The sequence below is a fragment of the Rhinolophus sinicus genome, linkage group LG06, assembly GCF_036562045.2.
Source record: "Rhinolophus sinicus isolate RSC01 linkage group LG06, ASM3656204v1, whole genome shotgun sequence".
Classification (NCBI taxonomy): domain Eukaryota; kingdom Metazoa; phylum Chordata; class Mammalia; order Chiroptera; family Rhinolophidae; genus Rhinolophus; species Rhinolophus sinicus.
In genome coordinates, this window is record NC_133756.1 from 9,720,562 (window position 1) to 9,740,108 (window position 19,547).

General features: G+C 33.7%; 1 protein-coding gene across 7 annotated transcripts in view; it reads left to right on the forward strand.

Annotated features, from left to right (window-relative positions):
• LOC109444829 (argonaute RISC catalytic component 3) overlaps positions 1-19,118 on the forward strand; it is a 98,357-nt gene extending 79,239 nt beyond the window's left edge. For 4 of the 7 annotated variants that reach the window (XM_074334391.1, XM_019726516.2, XM_019726514.2 and 1 more), the window contains 7 exons: positions 6,452-6,611; positions 8,075-8,165; positions 11,902-12,096; positions 12,449-12,583; positions 15,116-15,217; positions 17,906-18,105; positions 18,666-18,908. In XM_074334391.1, the coding sequence (XP_074190492.1) occupies positions 6,452-6,611; positions 8,075-8,165; positions 11,902-12,096; positions 12,449-12,583; positions 15,116-15,217; positions 17,906-18,105; positions 18,666-18,774 (992 nt within the window). In that variant the 3' untranslated portion in view covers positions 18,775-18,908. Of the gene's footprint in view, positions 1-6,451; positions 6,612-8,074; positions 8,166-11,901; positions 12,097-12,448; positions 12,584-15,115; positions 15,218-17,905; positions 18,106-18,665 lie in introns of all 7 variants that reach the window. The other 3 variants (XM_074334390.1, XM_019726510.2, XM_019726513.2) reach the window with 1 other exon arrangement.
• Positions 19,119-19,547: the final 429 nt, after the last annotated feature.

The window sequence follows — 19,547 nt, forward strand, 5'->3', positions numbered from 1 at the left end:
GATTGATTGACTATATTTATGTGAGTCTATTTTGGGGCTCTTTATTTTGTTCCATTGGTCTGTATGTCTGTTAATTTGCTAACACCACGCTGTCTTGATTAATGTAGCTTTATACTTTATAGTAAGTCTTGACGTCAGGTAGTGTCAGTTCCCTGACTTTTTTCTTCTTCACTATTGTGTTAGCTATTCTGGGTCTTTTGTCTCCCTTATAAACTTTAGACTTAGTTTGTCAGTATCCATGAAATAAATTACTCAGATTTTTATTGGGATTACGTTGAATCTATAGATCAACCTGGGAAGAACTGACATCTTAACGTTAAGTCTTCCAATACTTGGACATGGACTATCTCTGTTTAGAGCTTCTTTGATTTCTTTTACAGAATTTTAGAGTTTTCCTCATATAGATCCTTTATACACTGTTAGATTTATACCTAAGTATTAATAATTTTTTTTTCTTTTGGTGTTAATGTAAATGGTATTGTATTTTTAATTTAAAATTCCAGTTGTTTATTTTGGTATTTAGGAAAGCAGTTTGACTTTTGTATATTTACTTTGTATCCTGCAACCTTGCTATAATCACCTGTTGGTTCCAGACTTTTGGTCAGTTCTTTGGGATTTTTCTACATAGACAATCATGTCCTCTGTGAACAAAAATAGTTTTATTTCTTTCTTCCAAATCTATATACTTTTATATCCTTTTCCTTGTATTAGCAAGGACTTTCAATATGATGTTGAATAAGAGTGATCAAAGGAGACATCCTTGCATTGTTCCTGATCTTAGGGGAAAGAATCTAGTTTCTCAGCAGTAAGCATGATGTTAGCTATAGGTTTTCTGTAGTTGTTTTTTACGAAGTTGAAGAAGTCCCCCTCTAATCCTAGTTTGCTGAGAGTTTTTATTATGAATGCATGATGGAATTTGCCATTTGTTTTTTCTGTATCTATTGATATGATCATATGATTTTTCTTCTTTAGTCTCTTACTGTGATTGATTGCATTAATTGATTTTCAAATGTTGAAACCCAACCTTGCATACTTGGGATATACTCAATTCCACTTGATCATGATGTATAATTCTTATATATTGTTGTATTCAATTTGCTAATTTTTTTAAGGATTTTTGTATTTATGTTCATGAGAAATATTGATCTGTAATTTTGCTTTCTTGTAATGTCTTTATTTGGTTTTGGTATTAGGGTAATGTTGGTCTCCTAGAATAAGTTATGGAGTATTCCCTCTGCTTCTGTATTCTAAGAGATTATAGAGAATTGGTATCATTTTTTCCTTAAATGTTTGGTAGAATTCACCAGTGAAATCATCTGAGCCTGATATATTTTTTTGAAAGGTTATTAATTATTGATTCAATTTCTTTAATAGATAACAGGCCTGTTCAGATTATCTATTTCTGCTGTGTGAGTTTGATAGTGTCATTCAAGGAATTGGTCCACTTTTTATAAATTCTCAAATTTGTGGACCTAGAGTTGTTCATAATATTATTTTATTATCTTTTAAATGTCCATGGGACCAAAAGCGATGACACCTTTTTCATTTCTGATGTTAATAATTTGTATCTTTTTTTTTTTTTTGGTTTGGCTAGAGTTTTATCAAATTCATTGATCTATTCAAAGAAGCAGGTTTTTGGTTTGTTGATTTTCTCTATTAATTTCTTATTCTCAATTTAACTGATTTCTGCTCTAATAACATTTTCTTTCCTTCTGCTTGTTTTAGATCTATAGTGTTCTATTTCTGTTTTCCTAAGGTGGAAACATAGGTTATTGATTTTAGATCTTCTTTTCTAATATATGCATTCAAGGCTATAAATTTACCTTTAAGCACTGCTTTCACTGCATCCCACAAATTTTGATTAGTTATATTTCATTTTCATTTAGATCAAAATATTTTTAAATTTCTCAAGACTTCTTTAATCCATGTGTTACATAGAATTATGTCATTTAATGTACAAGTATTTTGGGATTTCCCAGTCATCTTTCCATTATTGATTTCTAGTTTAATTCTATGGTGATCTAAAACTATATTATGTATGATTTCTATTCTTTTAAATTTATTAAGATATGTTTTTGGACCAGAATGTGATCTATTGTGCTGAATGTTCCATGCGAACTTGGGAAGAATGTATTCTGCTGTTATTGGATGGAGTATTCTATAAATATCTCTTATATTCAGTTGATTGATGGTGTTGTTCAAATTAATTCTATTCTTACTGATCTTCTACCTGCTGGATCTGTCAATTACCGAGAAAAGTATGTTGAAATCTCTACTATAGTAGTGGATTTGTCTATTTCTCCTTGAATTTTATCAATTTTTGCTTCACTTATTTTGGCGTTCTTTTGTTAGGTGCATATATGTTCAGGATTGTTCTGTCTTCTTGGAGAAGTGATCTTTTTATCATTATGTAATGCCCCTCTTTATCCCTGGTAATTTTCCTACTTCTGAAGTTTGCTTTGTGTGAAACTACTATAGCTACTCCAGTTTTCTTTTATTTGATATTAGCATAGTATATGTATCTTCCTGTATCGCTTTGTTTTTAATCTGTGTCCTTATATTTAAACTTGGTTTTTTGTAGGCAACCTGTAGTTGGTTCTTATTTTTTTTAATCTTTTTTCTCTTTTTCTGCCTTTTCTAGTTTTAATTGAGCAGTTTATGTTATTCCATTTTCTCTTCTTTCAGCATACTTACTCTTAAAAATTTTTTAGGCATTGCCTTAGAGTTTGCATTATATATTTACAACTAATCTAAGTCTTCTGTCAAATAATTCTATACCATTTCACAGGTAGTGTACATAACTTATAACAAAGTATTCTTAATTCCGCTCTCCTGTTCCTTATAGCATTGCTTGCACTCATTTCACTTAGTCATAAGCTATAGCCACCCAATACATTGTTGCTGTTATTATTTTAAACGGTTATCCAGTCAATTAAGAATAAGAAAGCAATAATTTGTTTTACCTTTACTTATTCTTCTCTAATCTTCCTTTCTATATATAGATCTGAATTTCTGACCTATATTAATTTTCCTTTTCTCTGAAAAACTTCTTTTATCACATCTTGAAAGGCAAGTCTACTGTCAACAAATCCCCTTAGTTTTTATTTGTCTGAGAAAGTATTTCTCTTCCACTTTAAAAAAAAAAATCATTTAATTGTTTAATGTTTACTTATAAATCAAATTACCACTCACATATTTTGAAGTGTTAAATCATTCTGGAATTTTTATTTTTAAAAACAGCCACTTTATAACCTTCATCCCATTTGTTTTTCTCATAGAAAAGCTCTGTCATCACTTGACACTTTTTTAATTTAAGTTTTGTTTCCTGAGTGCTGCTACCTATATTTCAGCTTCTCCTATAGTCTTGCCTTCTTTTGTCTGAGCGCTGGGATCTCTACGTTTGTAAAGGTGATGGCTTCTTAAGTCAGTCATTTGGTGTCAAATTTTGATTATAGTTTTCATTCTTTCTGATGTACTATTTTCATGGGAGTGTTCCTGGGTTAACTATTTTTTTAACAAGTTTTTGTATGTATGTGTGGTAAAATATATATATAACAAACTTTACCATTTAAACTATTTTTAGCCACACAATTCAGTGGCTTTAAGTGTATTCACATCGTTGTGAATTACCACTTATCCATTATCTATTTCCATCACCAGGGTCCATTTCCAGAACTTTTTCATATTCCCAAACAGAAACTCTGTCCCCCTTAAACAATAATTCCTCTTCCCACCAAGCTCTTGTAGTCTCTATTCTACTTTCTGTTTCTATGAGCTTCCCCATTCTAGGTAACTCATATAAGTACAGTCGTACAATATTTGTCCTTTTGTTTTGAGCTTATTTCACTTAGCATAATATCATCAAGTTTTCTCTATGTTGTAGCATGTATCAGAATTTTATGGTATAATATATATAACATAAAATTTACCATTTTAACAAGTATACAGTTCAGTGGCATTAAGTACATTCACACTGTTGTACAACCATCACCACTATCCATCTCCAGAACTTTTTCATCATGCCTAACTGAAACTGTGTACCTGTTAAACAATAACTCCCCATTCCTCTCTCACCTTAGGCAACCATCATTCTACTTTCTGTCTCTATGAATTTTTTATTATTCTAGGTACCTTATATAATCGTACAACATTTGTCTTTTTGTGACTGGTTTATTTCATTTAACATAATGTCCTCAAGGTTTATCAATGTTGTAGTGTGTGTCAGAATGTTTTTCTTTGTAAAAGCTGAATAATATTCTCTTGCATGTGTATACCACATTGTGTTTATCTATTCATCAATGGACACTTGGATTACTTCCACCTTTGGGCCATTGTGAATATTGCTGCTTTGAACATGGGTATCCAGCTATTTGTTACAGTCCTTCCTTTCACTTCTTTCGGATATATTCCTGGAAGTAAAATGCTGGATCATATGATAACTCTGTATTTAATTTTTTTTAGCAATAGCCATATTGTTTTTCACAGCAGCTGCATCATTTTACATTCCTGCCATTAGTGCACAAGTGTTCTAATTTCTCCACATTCTCACCAATACTTGTTATTTTCTCTATATATATTTTTATAATAACCATTCTAATGGCTGAGAAGTGGCATGTCATGGTTTTTCTTTGCATTTCCTTAATGATTTGTGATGTGGAACCTCTTTTCATGTGCTTATTGGCCATTTGTATATCTCCTTCAGAAAAATGCCTATTCAAGTCCTTTGGCCACTTTTTAATTGGATTATTTGTTTTGTTCTGTTGAGTTACAGGAGTTACTGTTTAATTGTTCCCACCAGTTTCTGGCTTCATCAACTTCTGCTTCTAACAAGCTGACCTTGGCTGTGATTCTCTGCATTGACCTCTTTTGGGGTGACAGTTTGTTCTGTGAACTCAGTTTTCAGATAGATCTAAGAGAAGTCATTGATTTTCAGTTTGTTCAGCTTTTGTCTTGTGAGAATAGGAGTGATGACTTGCAAGCCTTTTACATGTTGGAGCTATAACCAATGTCTTTCTAAAATATAAATCTGATTTTTATCTCTTTTCCTATCACCCCCACTTCAGTAGTTTTTCATTATTCAATTGATAAAATTGATATGTAAGCTGATCTTCGAAGAATTTGCATGTTCAAATCCATGACTTCCTACCTCTTTGGGATTCATCTCACTCTATGCTTTTTTCCCACAGGAACTCTTTGTTCATCCTCTTCCTTCTACCTGTAATGCTTCTCATACCCCACTTTCCACCCTCCACCAAGCGAATGTGCACCTTATGAATTTTAATTCAGGCATCCCTTCCTTGGGGAAGCTTTGCCTGACCTTGACAAGGTCTAATTCTCTCACTTTGATTGTCTCAAAGCATCTTGTGCCTCTCCTTTATGTTGCTTTCACAGTTGTGATGTTAAATTTGAGAGGTTATTTAATTTAAGCCTATTTCTCTGGCCACAGTATAAGCTCTGTGAGGGCAGGAACAATGTCTCTGTTGACTCACAATTGCATATCCAGAGCCTTGCACAGTACTAGCATATGTTAGGTGCACATTAAATATTTGTTGAATGAATGAATAAAGCTTTAAGGAGGGCAACTTGTCATTATCTATAAAATTGTTAAATACATAATACCTTTCACCTCTCAATTCTACTTGTAGAAATTTATCCTAAGGCTATAGTTACACAACCAAGCGAAAATAAATATACAAGGATATTAATCACAGCGTCATTTGAAATAATGAAAACCAGAGCAAGCTAAAAATGTATCAGTATATGACTAGTTAGATATCTTATGGCATTTAAAAACAGAGTAACTGCTGTTGTTCTAAATAATAAGGGCACCTATATATTGAGATTCAAAACATACTATATTATTAAGTGAAAATAACAAGTTGCAAAATAGAATGTATAGTATGCTCTCAATTTTGATTTTAAAATGTTTTCCATGTGTTTTATATATAAGTTATATACACTGAACTCTTTATGATAGTTATAATGGCAGAGAGGGAGAAAGAAACAGGGAACTTTTATTCTTTACACTGTAGTACCTCTGTATTTTTAAATTAAAGGTTTGAAATAGGATTGAAAGCTGTAAGTATACCAGGATTATAACTGCATTAAAATAAAACTGCTGGAAGACAGAGTACAATAAAATGCTAACAAGGGATTATGTATGATATTTTTCTCCTTATGGTTTTTAAGTTATTGTATTATAGTATTTTTATGATGATAAAAATATACTTTCGTATACAAAGAAAAAAACAACTGGAAAAATTATCACTGAATACTTAAGCTAACCTTCAAAACAGTATACTTTAAATTTTAACAGCACTGTTTTAGTATTGGTGTAATTTTTGGTATCCTGTAACGTAATGATGTATTTCAAGGGAAGAAACACAGTAGCTTAATTTTCAGTAAAGTTCGACCTTTTTTCTAACTAGAGGTATTTACATTTATTCCATAGCGGAAGTGAAACGTGTAGGAGATACACTTTTGGGTATGGCTACACAGTGTGTTCAAGTCAAGAACGTAATAAAAACATCCCCTCAAACTCTCTCAAACTTGTGCCTAAAGATAAATGTTAAACTCGGAGGGATCAATAATATTCTTGTACCTCATCAAAGGTAAGATAAGCTAATCACTTAATAAAATGTTCATTTTTCATATCTTAATTTTTCTGTATATTGCCATATCTAAGATCTGTTTAAGGAACAGCTTTGGTGATACCTGCCATGGAGGGTAAATAGACATTTTGGCAAAAAATTAAAAGTTTGGGATGGCGAGATTAAGAGATTCCCCTGTAAAAAAAATCCCCTCCCACCTCCATTTTCATTTAGTAGACAAAATATCTCTTGTCTAGCTAGAAAGTATTGAGAGCTTATTTCTCACTGGAGAGCCCAGCTTGAAGAATTTTTTTCTTTATTCGATAATCATCTTCAACCTGATATCATAAGGCTTCTCACCTAGAGAGTGAGGGAAGAAAGGAGGTGGGGGGGATTAGGGAGGGGCATGTCCATTCAGGAAATCAGTTAAGAAAGCTATATTAACACTGCTGCAGTCAGTGGGACAACAGATGTTACTGCTGGGTCACCATTGTATCTAAAAGTTCTTAGGAGGTATGAAATCTGATGACCTGTAAAGATGTGCTGGCTAGGAAAGAGGCTTACTGGGAGAATTGAGCAACATGTTTCCTTTTAATAGTTGAAGAACTAGGGCTTTAAAAAGTTAAATATCTTGGGGTGGCCAGTTAGTTCAGTTGGTTGGAGTGTGGTGCTAATAACACCAAGGTTGCCGGTTCGATCCCCACATGGGGCACTGTGAGCTGCACCCTCCTTAAAAAAAAAAAAAAAAAAGTTAAATATCTTGACCAGTATGCACCACAAATAAGCATTACAATAAGGATGGACCTATGTGTGTTTGACACAAAAGCTCTTTTTTCCCTGTTTTCCATCTTGCTCTAGTTCCTATCCCTATGAAATATGAGATGAGATTCATAAGTGAGATGAATATAGAATTTTATCAACAAGCCCAAGAACTAAGAAATAATCATTTGAATCTTAAAGGATATAGTTTTAGAAAAAAATTAACTGCTAGTTACTTTATGACAAATATATGTTACTCAAATTTATACTTTGGGGCGGGGAGGGGAAGTATTAAACTTTCATAATCCTTTTCAATGTAAAGTTTAATGATTCTTTGTCTCCTTGAGAGATTACATAAACTTAAAATGTAAGTAAGTGAAAGATTGATACAAATTAGTGGATTAATATGAGGAAGTTTAGCATTTTATGCCTGTTAATGAAGAACGCTAGCAGCAGTTGTCCTTTACAACCACCATCACCACTACTTAAGGCAGAAAACTGCTCTGAATGACATTAGACATATGCATTGTGACAGCTTTTACTTCACTGACCAGGGATTCATGAATTAAGAGAACAAAGCTGTCAGTATCTCAGGCCTTCGAAACTTCTATATAGGACCTCCTCCGTGCTCTGTCAGCATCTGGCAGTTGTGTTGCAGTATTATGAAACAGATAAATGGATAATGAAAAAAATGAATTATCTAACTCTTAAAAAATGTGTTTAAGACCTTCTGTGTTCCAGCAACCAGTGATCTTTTTGGGAGCAGATGTCACTCACCCACCAGCTGGTGATGGGAAGAAGCCTTCTATTGCTGCTGTGAGTGTCATTAGGCAGGTTTGTCTTATCTAAAGTTTAGGCGAGGGTCAATATTTTGGTTTCAGCTTTTTGAATTTTAAGGATATTTTCTTTGAAACCAATTTTTATAAATATATATATAGAGAGAGCCAACTTTCAAATGTTCTTTGTGTTTTTGAAAAGAATGATCTGCTCTGGTTTTGGGACTACAAGTTCCATATATGTCTATTAAATCAAATTTATTACATTACTCAAATCTTCTGTTTCCAACTTTAAATTGTCTGTTTGACCTATCCACGATTGTATATTTTCAGTTATTTCTTGTAATTCAAAGTTTATGTATTTCAATAGTGTCTTTGATCCAGAAAGATGCATTACATATAAGCTTGGTGGATTGCAGTTTTTTAAATTTACTTTTTTTAGTATTAGTTTCAGGTGTACAAAACAACATAATGATTAGACATTTACACCCCTCACAAGGTGATAACCCCTCCCCCCAAGTCTACTACTCCTCTAACACCATATATAGCGGTTGCAATACCATTGACTATATTCCCTATGCTGTACTTTACATCCCATGACCATATATATATGTGTAATTATAGTTGACACTCAGTATTATTCTACTTCAGCTTCAGGTGTACAGCATAGTGGGCAGGCATCTGCACAATCTATGAAATGATCCCCCCAGTAAGTCCAGTACCCATGTGGCACCCTACATAATCTTTACAACATTATTGATTATGGATTGTGTTTTTTCAATATAAAATATCTTCCACCTTTGTCCAATTTAATACTTTGTACCTGAATTCTTTGTTTTACTACTGCCACTCCCACGTCAATATCTGCTGATTATATCTTTGCCCACCTCTATATCTGTAACTTTTCTGTCAGTTATTTTAAGTGTATTTCTTATAAATTACAGAAAGCCAGATAATGTTTTACCCAACTTGAAAATCGCTTGATTTTAACAGCTGCCAACATTTTGAAAATGTCAACATACTTTAGGCATTCTTGATAAATTTCAGAAATTAAGATTTTTAATATATTTTTTCCATCCATTATAATAATCTTTACATAAATTGTAAGTTTTCACAATCTGGTAAATCTTATTTATCCTTGAAAATGATAGTAACATTACAATTTTCATGTATGATTCCAAAACTATTTTCATTAGTGAAGAAAATTGACTTTTATCTATCAACAAATTATATTGCTTTGTATTCTTAGTTATTCATGAATTGTTTACATTTCAAGTGTCCTAGAGGTACTATTGAGCCATCTCTGATAGTCATAAAAATGTTCATATAGAAGATAAAATGATTTAGGGGAAAAAAAAGAAAGAAATTCAGAAAACTTCCTTTGGATTTGCTATTTTGGGATTATTTTTCCAAGAAAATTTAAGCATATTTGAATTCTTTAAAACTTGTGGGTAGTCATTATCCTTTCCTACTAATCTATTTAAACCAAATACGGTGTACGCTGTATCCACTTTTATCATTATCAAAGGCCTTGTAAATAGATTTTATTAATTGATTATTTTTGCTATATGACTCTGTTTCCAATAACTTAAAGACTAGTGTGAGAAACAAATGTGAGTTATAAATGCCATATAGCATAATAAATATTACCTTAACGGTGATACAATTTAAATTTAGATTGTCAAAAACTGGTTTCTTTTGAGAAATTCAGGGAGTTGAAGTGTAGCATAGCGCGTTGTGAGGCTAGTAAGCTTTTGAGAGTCTTTTTGTGCCATCAGAATGGGTATTGATTTATTTTTTAGTAGTGAGATACCATTCAAGGGAAAGATGGTCAGAGTTCTTTTTTTTTACATATAGAAGATAAAGAAAAAGCAGATACAACCGCTTGTGTATAATAAGTAGACAAGTTCTAGCTCATTTTGTAAAAATTCTTGATTATTTTCTAGTCAGACTAAGACAGAAGAGAAGGTAAGAATTTTCCATATTTTGGTTTCAAATAAATAAGGCATTTAAATTACTAACAGGAAGTTAAATACTCTTTTGAAGTACTATATGTATGTATATATTTATAATTGAGGTATAATTGATATATAACATTAGTTTCATGTGTAAACATAATAATTCAATATTTGTATATATTGAGAAGTGATCACCACAATAAGTCTAGTTAACATCTGTCACCATACATAGTTACAATTTTTTTTTCTTGTAATAAGAACTTTTAAGATTCACTGTCTTAGCAACTTCCAAATATGCAATACAGTATTATTAACTGTAGTCACCATGCTGTACATTACATCCCCAGGACTTATTTATATAATAACTGAAAGTTTGTGTGTACCTTTTGACCCCCCTTCACCAATTTCACCCACCACCCACCACCGCCTCTGGCAACCACCAATCTGTTCTCTGTATCTGCACATATGAGCTCAGTTGGTATTTTTGTTCTGTTTTTTTAGATTCCACATGTAAGGGAGATGATATGGTATTTGTCTTTTGTGATATAAGTCAGATGGAGAAAGACAAATATCATATGATCTCCCTTATATGTGAAATCTAAAAATAAAACAGAACAAAAGAAAACAAAAACTCATAGATACAGAGACCCAATACAGAGGGGAAGGTGATTGGGGAAAAGAAAATAGGTATGGGGGATCAACTATATGGTGATGGACGGTAACTTGACTTATAATGGTGACCACTATGTAGTGTATACAAATACCGAATTAAAATGTTTTACACTGAAATATATGTAATGTTGTATACCACTTTTACCACAATAAAAAAAATACTTGATTTTTTTTTAAATAGCTCAATAATCCTCCACTGTATATGTATATATGCCATACTTTCTTTATCCATTCATCCATTGAGGGACACTTAGGTTGTTTCCATGTCTTGGCTACTGTAAATAATGCTGCAATGAACATGGGGGTGTAAAGTTCCATTTTTGAAGCATGACTTTGGTATAAATAGTACCCAGGAAGAAAAAGAAGCTGAAGGCAGAGTGACCAGCTGGTCCTCAGCCTAGGCTCTAGTCAGACTGATGTGTAGACATTTTTAAAATATTTGGATGCCAGAGATCATGCTTCAGTAGGTCTATAAGTGACTATAGTCAAGGTGAATCTTTAAGTTCATGCTTTAAAGTTCCCTCTGCTTCAAACACATAGCAATACTTAAAAGGCACAGAAAGAGAAAATTCAGATAGCTACTCTCAAAACCAAGATTAATTTCCCTAAAGACCAGATACAAAACACAAATACAACACAGTAAGCCTTGACGATGGATTCAAGCCTTCTGGTCTAGGACATTACAGTAAGAGAGGAAAAATTCTTTTAAAATTTATGAAGTTTAGCAGTGCTAAGATGATGCCAAAATCTTAAGTATGGCTCCGGGTGGAGAAATCGAGGGTTTCAGTGGGTCCTCTTTTTTTGCTTATCTCCTTTCGCTTATTCTCTTTATGTACATCTTTTTGTCTCTGTTCTTTCTTACTATTTGGGCCTACCAGAACATCTATAAATTAGAATCTAATTGTTAAATGTAAAGTGCAGCCTACTTATAGGAAAATAGTTTTTGACCCTATATTAGGTCTTTTATTCTGTTCTTCACTGGGAATTACTACACTCAAAGTGCTCAGTGGTAAGTAGTCAGGTTTTTGTAAAATACAAATTTAAATGAAATCCACGTACCTTTTTCAAATTTTTTTATTGTGATAAATTCATATTCATGTAGTTTTGATTACCTTAATTTCTATTTCCTTTACTTTTCCAACTTAGGTTGTAGGTAGTATGGATGCCCACCCAAGCAGATACTGTGCCACAGTAAGAGTTCAGAGACCCCGACAGGAGATCATCCAGGACTTGGCCTCCATGGTCCGAGAACTTCTCATTCAATTTTATAAGTCAACTCGATTCAAACCTACTCGTATCATCTTTTATCGGGATGGTGTTTCAGAGGGACAGTTTAGGCAGGTTGGTTGCCTGGGATCTCATCATACTGTGGTTAAATCACATATTGTGTTTATAACATGGTGTCTAGTTCAGAAATTAGAAGGCTTAATGAAGTTTCAAGTTCCTAACATCAAACTAGACACTTCCTTAGATTTTTCCTTTTAAAATGTTTACTATGAATGTGTAAGCCTTGACTGCTGAGACCATGTTCTGATAATAGTTAAGAGAGAAGTATAAAGAATAGAGAAGCTGGAATAGAGAGCTATAAAGTGATGAGATTAAGAAATACCAAGACTAAATAATTATTTTACTTAGAAGTATGTATAAGAGAACAACTGACTATATCAAATCTTTTCTATTTCATCTTCTCTAGGTATTATATTATGAACTACTAGCAATTCGAGAAGCCTGCATCAGTTTGGAGAAAGACTATCAACCTGGAATAACCTACATTGTGGTTCAGAAGAGACATCACACTCGATTATTTTGTGCTGATAGGACAGAAAGGGTAATCTTACATCTGTTGTAATACTATTATAAGCCAAGCTTATCTAACATAGTTCATAGACCACTTAACAAAGGCTTTCTGCCAACAGCAGGGTTTCTAATACATAGTAGCAGATTTCAACAAAGCAGATTATGAGTATAGCAGCCTCAAGATAGGTTAATGTTTACTTTTTAACTTTCCAGAACTTCTAGTATAACACTCTGAATGTTCAAAATCCTATTAATCCTTTTTGTTGTTGCAAAGAAACTCATAGTTTCAAATTTGTTCTTTCTATTCATATTTTTCTTCAATGTTCAGAAGAAAAAAAGGTCTATTCTTTCTTTAAATATTGTGTAAAAATTCGTTTTCTTAAAAGCTAGTGACTTTCTAGAGTGATTAGTGGAAATTCATGCAAACTAACTTTTAAACAATGCTTCCTTTAAAATTCACATAATTATTTTTTATACTTTATAATGTGCATGTGTACTTTTATAATTAGGAAAGGGAAAGAGGTATGAATACATAGGGAAATAAGTCTCTTTGTGTGCAACATAGGCAAGTAGCAGTCTAGCTATCATTTCCAGTACCCTGCCTCTCATCCTGCAAACCTTGGAGCAGAGAAATCTGAGGATTTCAAGTGCCAGTGTCCCCTTGGGAAGGGCGTTCAATAGAAAAGACTGAGAGACAAAGAATTGTCTCTTGTCTTTGGTGTATATTTGGTCTTTGGTTACACTCACTGTGTAACTTAGGGCGAGTAACTTAACATCTCTGTGCCTTTTTCTTTCTCAGCAAGGTTAGGATAATACTAATACTGTATTGGGGTGGTTGAGAGGATTAAATAAATTAAAATACGTAATGCACTTAGAACTATGCTTGGCATATACTCAGTACTCTATAAAGGTTAGCTCGTTACAGTGTAATGGTGATTGATGGTGGTAATAGTAAGGAAAAAGAAATAATAGTAGGCATCGTTCTGGGTATTTTTTATCAATTGAACTCATTTGATCTTCACAAACAACACTTTGAGGTACTTACTATTATTATCCCCCATTTTCCACAGAAGGATACTGGGGCACATGGAGGTTAAATAACCTCCCATGGTTGCACAGCTAGTAATTGACAGAGCTAGGACTCAGATCAGGCAGGCCAGCTCAGCGTGGCCTTCATCACCGTCCTCTACCCCCTCTCTGATAGCAGCAGTGATAGTTTTATTGTGGCTTCCAGGTTGTTAAAGGCCTTTGACCCTAAATTACTAGGTACATTTCAGTACCTAGAAAACCAAAGATTCCTTCAAAAGTAGGATGAGGAAAACCTAGGGCAGATTTAATGATTACTGGCGTCTGCTGTTTAGTCATACCAGTTTTCCATTCGTTTGCTTCTCTTTCCACTTTGTTCTAAATATTGCTACTAATAATAGATTAGAGATCATTACAAACGAGGAAACAGAAGCACAGACAGGTAAAATACCCTAGATCACACAACTAGATGCTGTGATATGAACCCAGGCACTCTGCTACTGCTCTACATGGAGTAAAACTTTTTATATGTATTAATTAGATTTGTGTGTTCCAAATAGTCATCATTTATTAGAGTACGAACTGTTTTCTTTGTTTTGTGCTTGGTGAAAGCTGGCTGGTTGGTCTACACAGTTATAATTCAAGCCCGATAGCAGTCCCTCGTGTGGCAGAAATAATGTCTGAGTCAGGAAAATAGTTTCTGATTTGCTCGCCTTGTAAACCTAGAGTTATAGTTAATGATTTTAAACGTGTTAGGGATCAGGAGGTGGAGGTAAGTATATAGCTGTGTCTTAAGGTGTTTTATTAGGAGTCTTTCATTATTTTGAACCATTTCATTCACATACCTATCCAGAGAAAATCATAGTGTCTGTTTCCTTATAAGATGTTGAAACTGCTGGTGTGAAATAAAAAGAATAGGGCCTTTGCAGTCAATTCCATGTTTGACTCATAGTTCTGCCCTTTACTGTATGCTAGTGGGCAAATTATTTTATATTCTTGAGCCTTGGCTTCCCCCAAACAAATCAGAATAATACCTAACTTGCAGAATTATCAGGGTTAGAAATACTGTTAATGTAAAGTACCTGACACTACTTTATTGTATCTCTACAAATGGTGACTATTGTTGATGTTGTCCACATTCTTTCTAAAAGTATATTGTTCTCTAAGGAAAATGCTAATTTTCATAAATTACACAAGCCAGAGTACCTGCTGTACCACAAATTAGAGCACCTAAAGTAACTTGGGGAAAAAAAAAAAAAGGTTTTAAGTCTTCCACCCATATTGGGATCAATGACCAGTTAAGCATCAGTAGAAACTAAGAACTCTTTGTGGTTTATCATTTTCACTTTCGGTGACATTTAAGAATAGGAACCAGGACTAGAATAAGGTCTGCTCTTAATGCCTGCTTAAGTAATATTTCAAGCTGCATGTAGTGAATCATAGGATCAGCCTATATATTTATACATTTTTAAAAGTGCTTTCCGACACGTTCTTTATATTTGTTTTGTTTGTTTAAACTTTAACCAAACAAATCCAGGTTGGAAGAAGTGGCAATATCCCAGCTGGAACAACAGTTGATACAGACATTACACACCCCTATGAGTTTGATTTTTACCTCTGTAGCCATGCTGGAATACAGGTAAGCCTACACTTTGGATGAAATGTTTTAGTTCAGGAACTTCCATTGACATGTATATTTTTTTTAAATCTCAGAAAAAGGAGAATGACAGACCTCTCTCTGCACCCAAATTGTTTCCACATGAAATTAGATGACACTTTCAGTAAATAAACTTCTTAACCTTTCTTACCTTGAGAGATGCTATGAAAATACCAGAATATAAGTAGTGTAATAAAATAAATCTCCCTAAGTTGGGTCCTTAACCTAAAACTTCAAAAAACTTTAAAATATCCCCGATTGTTCCTTTGACATATGTTTCTTTTTGATAATAACACTTCATGGAAAACTTTGACATTTACTGGCAGATACTGAGCATGTGAAACAGTTTAATTGTAGAATTACAGCTTTAAGTTTCAGTTACATAATTTCAAGTCTATTCTTATTCTTTTCACAAAATCTTTTTATTAATTTGTTAGCTAATATACTTATCATATTATAAGCTGTAGTTGAGTGTGTCTCAAATTTTCCAGCAGCGGGAGAGAGCGAATCCATATTCCTAGGAGGAAGGACTGAGAGAATGGAACCCAAAACTGTTTTAGGCTACTTGCCCTTGAATAGAATAGAAATTTTAGGAAGATGTACCTTACTGTAGAGCTGCATCTTAAAGCTTCATATATATACATCTCACATACACTAAACCCAGTTTCACTCTTACAGCTTAAAATTATTGTCCCACTCATCTATGTTGTATATCTACTTCTTTTGACAATCAATGTTACATTTCATGGAGAGTAGTCAGTTAGCAAAACAAAGTTGAAAGGACCTGAGATAAAATCTGTCTCATTGAAGTACATATTTTAAACCTAGTGTTTCTTTCCATGTATTTATTCCAAGGAATATTACTGTGACTTTTTAATAAATATTGCAGAGGAGTGAAAGAGATTCTCTGTTCAAATAAATTTTGGAAATGCTGGTTAAACGGATTTTTTTTTTTTCACTCGAACTTTTAGATATGCAAATGGTCATTTTGAATCTTAAAGACAGGAATGTTTCCCCACTGTAGTTAACCAAAACCTTTGTCTTTAGAGCCCAATTTCTGATGGTCTTATTTATATATTATCTGTCTCATCTCTGGAATGTGTGTCTCATTCATTACTATGTACCTGGCACCTGATACAGGATATGGCATATAGTGAGTGTTCAGTCAATACTGAATGTATGTGAATGTACGATATCTGATGTATGCATTATAAACATATAATTTGGGGGAGGTAGATATGGTAATCATTTGAATTTTATCCCCCAAATCTTGCACAGTGCCTGACAAATGATACTCAAATATTTGTTAAAGTACCAGTTAATCTTTCTCCTTTGCCACTGCCATTTCCTTAGTTCCTACCCTCATCTCATACCTGAACTAATACAACAGCCTCCTAACTACTCCCTTTGCTTTCAGTTTCTTCCTATTTCTAATCCATCCTCCATATTATTGCTGATGTTACTTTTATAAAACCCCAATCTCATCGCATCTAAAAAAATCTCCTGTTTAGAAAAAAAAAAAAGAAACCTGCCACCTACAGGTGAAAATCCAAATTCCTAAGCATGTCCTTCAGTCTGATTCCAAACTTTCTTTTCAATTTCATCTTTTTCCACCCATGTACCATACTCTGTTCATACTAGTCTATTATCTATTCCCCAAGTACACTATGAAATGTTATGCCCCTGTGCTTTTGTTAAGGTGGTTCATTCTCTCTACTGTCTCCCAAAAGGCCAAATCTCACTCATTTCCCACTTGGTAAAGAACCAAGGCTTACCCCCACAATTACTTCATTTGGTATTTTTACATGGGATCAAGTGCCACTAGTATTATAGCCATTTATTTGTTGTTTTATAATTGTAGACACTCTGTCTCCTCTACTCCTCTACAAACTGTGTTTTCCAAAAGACAAGAAACCTTTGACTTTGTTTTTCTTTAACTCCATAGTACCTAACACAGTAACTAATACATAGGAGCTCAAGTAAATGTTCTGGTGTTTTTATTATGGTAAAATATACGTAACATACAACTTAGCATTTTAACCATTTTTAAGTTTACTGTTCCATCGCATTAAGTATATTCATATTCTTATGCAGCCATACCACCATTTATCTTCAGAACTTTTTCATCTTCCCCGATACTCTGTACCCATTAAACACTAACTCCATTCCCCCTTCCCCCAGCCACTGACAACCACCATTCTACTTTCTGTCTCTATGAATCTGACTACTCCAGGTGCCTTATGTAAGTGAATCAGATATTTGTCCTTTTGTAACTGCTTTATTTCATTTAGCATGTCATCAAGGTTTATCCATGTCATGGTATGTATCAAAGACATTTCTTCCTTTTTAAAGCTGAGTAATATTCCGTTGTATTACATATTACATATTGTTTATCCATTCATCCATCAGTGGATATTTGGGTTGCTTCCGCCTTTTGGCTATTGTGAATAATGCTGCTTTGAACATAGGTGTGCAAATATCTGTTCGAGTCCTTGCTTACACTTCTTTTGGATATATGCCCAGAGTCAACTAAATGTTTTTTTAATCGATTGTTAAATTAGAATATATTTTACTAATGTACAAAGCTGGCTTTTTCTATAACTTAGTCTGTGCTGAATATTTATTTAAAAGTTTAGAAATGAACAGAATGTGTCTTTTCCTTGTCTATAGGGTACCAGCCGTCCTTCACACTATCATGTTTTATGGGATGATAACTGCTTTAATGCAGATGAACTTCAGCTGCTAACTTACCAGCTCTGCCACACTTATGTGCGCTGTACACGATCTGTTTCTATACCTGCACCAGCGTATTATGCTCACCTGGTGGCATTCAGAGCCAGATATCATCTCGTAGACAAAGAACATGACAGGTAATAAAAAAGCATAACAAATACAGACTCTCACCCAAATCTAAGTATGGCCTATATGTTAGGATTTTCTTGGGAAATTTGTTTGTGTTTCCATGTCAGTATGTGCCTCTCTGTTTGCCATAAGTACTGCTATTTAGAATTAAAGTTCTACAAGCTATTAGAGGAGTCAGTGATCCATATGAAAAGCAATGACAGAACTAAGTGCCCAAGATAAGGGTTCCCATTATAATATGCAGTCTAGTCTTATTCGTAATAGAATGATATCGTGATTTAGTTGCTTTACCAAATTAACTCAAGGGAGAGATTATTGATAATAAAAGTGATTTTTCTGACAAAATTATAGGATATCTGGGATTTACTTTTAAATAATCCTAGGCGGTGAGAGAAGTTAAATTGGCCTTGAGTTAATTATTGAAGCTGGGTGATAGACATGTAGGAATTCATTATACTAGCCTGTACTTTTTAAAATATTCTTATAGTTTTCTACAACAAATAATATTTTCCAGAATTATTACATCAGAATAGGGTTTGTTTTGTGTTCATTGCCAATTCTTTTACAGTGCTGAAGGAAGTCACGTTTCAGGACAGAGCAATGGGCGAGATCCACAAGCTCTTGCCAAGGCTGTACAGATTCACCAAGATACCTTACGCACAATGTACTTTGCTTAAAATGTCCAAGGATGTTCTCGGAGAGGAAGAACTGAAAGATGAATCGACATACAACCTATGTTTCCAGTGGAGTCAGTTAGGTGGTGATGCCTGCAGCCATACAGAAACCAACACTGTGGGGACCAGGGTCTGATTTTTATGTTGATACTAGGAAGATTGTTTACTTCATGAAGAAACACAGCACCATTATGCAATATGAAACCAGCCAACTGCTTTTTTGTGCAATCTCCTGTAGGAAGTGTCGCCATTGTTTTGTTTTCACTTTCTCGTAGTCTAACCCTTTTAATGCCTTTACCTCAAGTTGCTTGGCAGCACAACTATCTTTGCAAAAAAAAAAAAAAAAAGGAAAGGAAAGGTAAATGATGGTTTTTAAAAAAACATGCCTACATGAATAATCAGAGATTGTTCACAATTACGTGTGCAAAAAAATTAATGTGCATTCGTGTATTCTTGTAAAAGGTATCTGTGTATATTTTAAATATATACATGTATACTTCATATGCATATATATCTGGATCTACACTGATAATAGATATATATGTTCTTTGTGTATGTTTTATAGTTCATTCCATTGGGGAACTTCCTTTCCCTTTTATTATCCTCCCACCACCACTTTTATTTCTCTCTCTACCTCCCTTGCCTTTATCTCCTATATTTTTTTCCCTAATCCTACAAGTGACATTCAAATGCTCATGTATCTGGTTCATTTGAATATGAAGCATGACAAACTAGACTTTCATTTTGCACACCCACTCCTGTCTCTTGTCTCATAC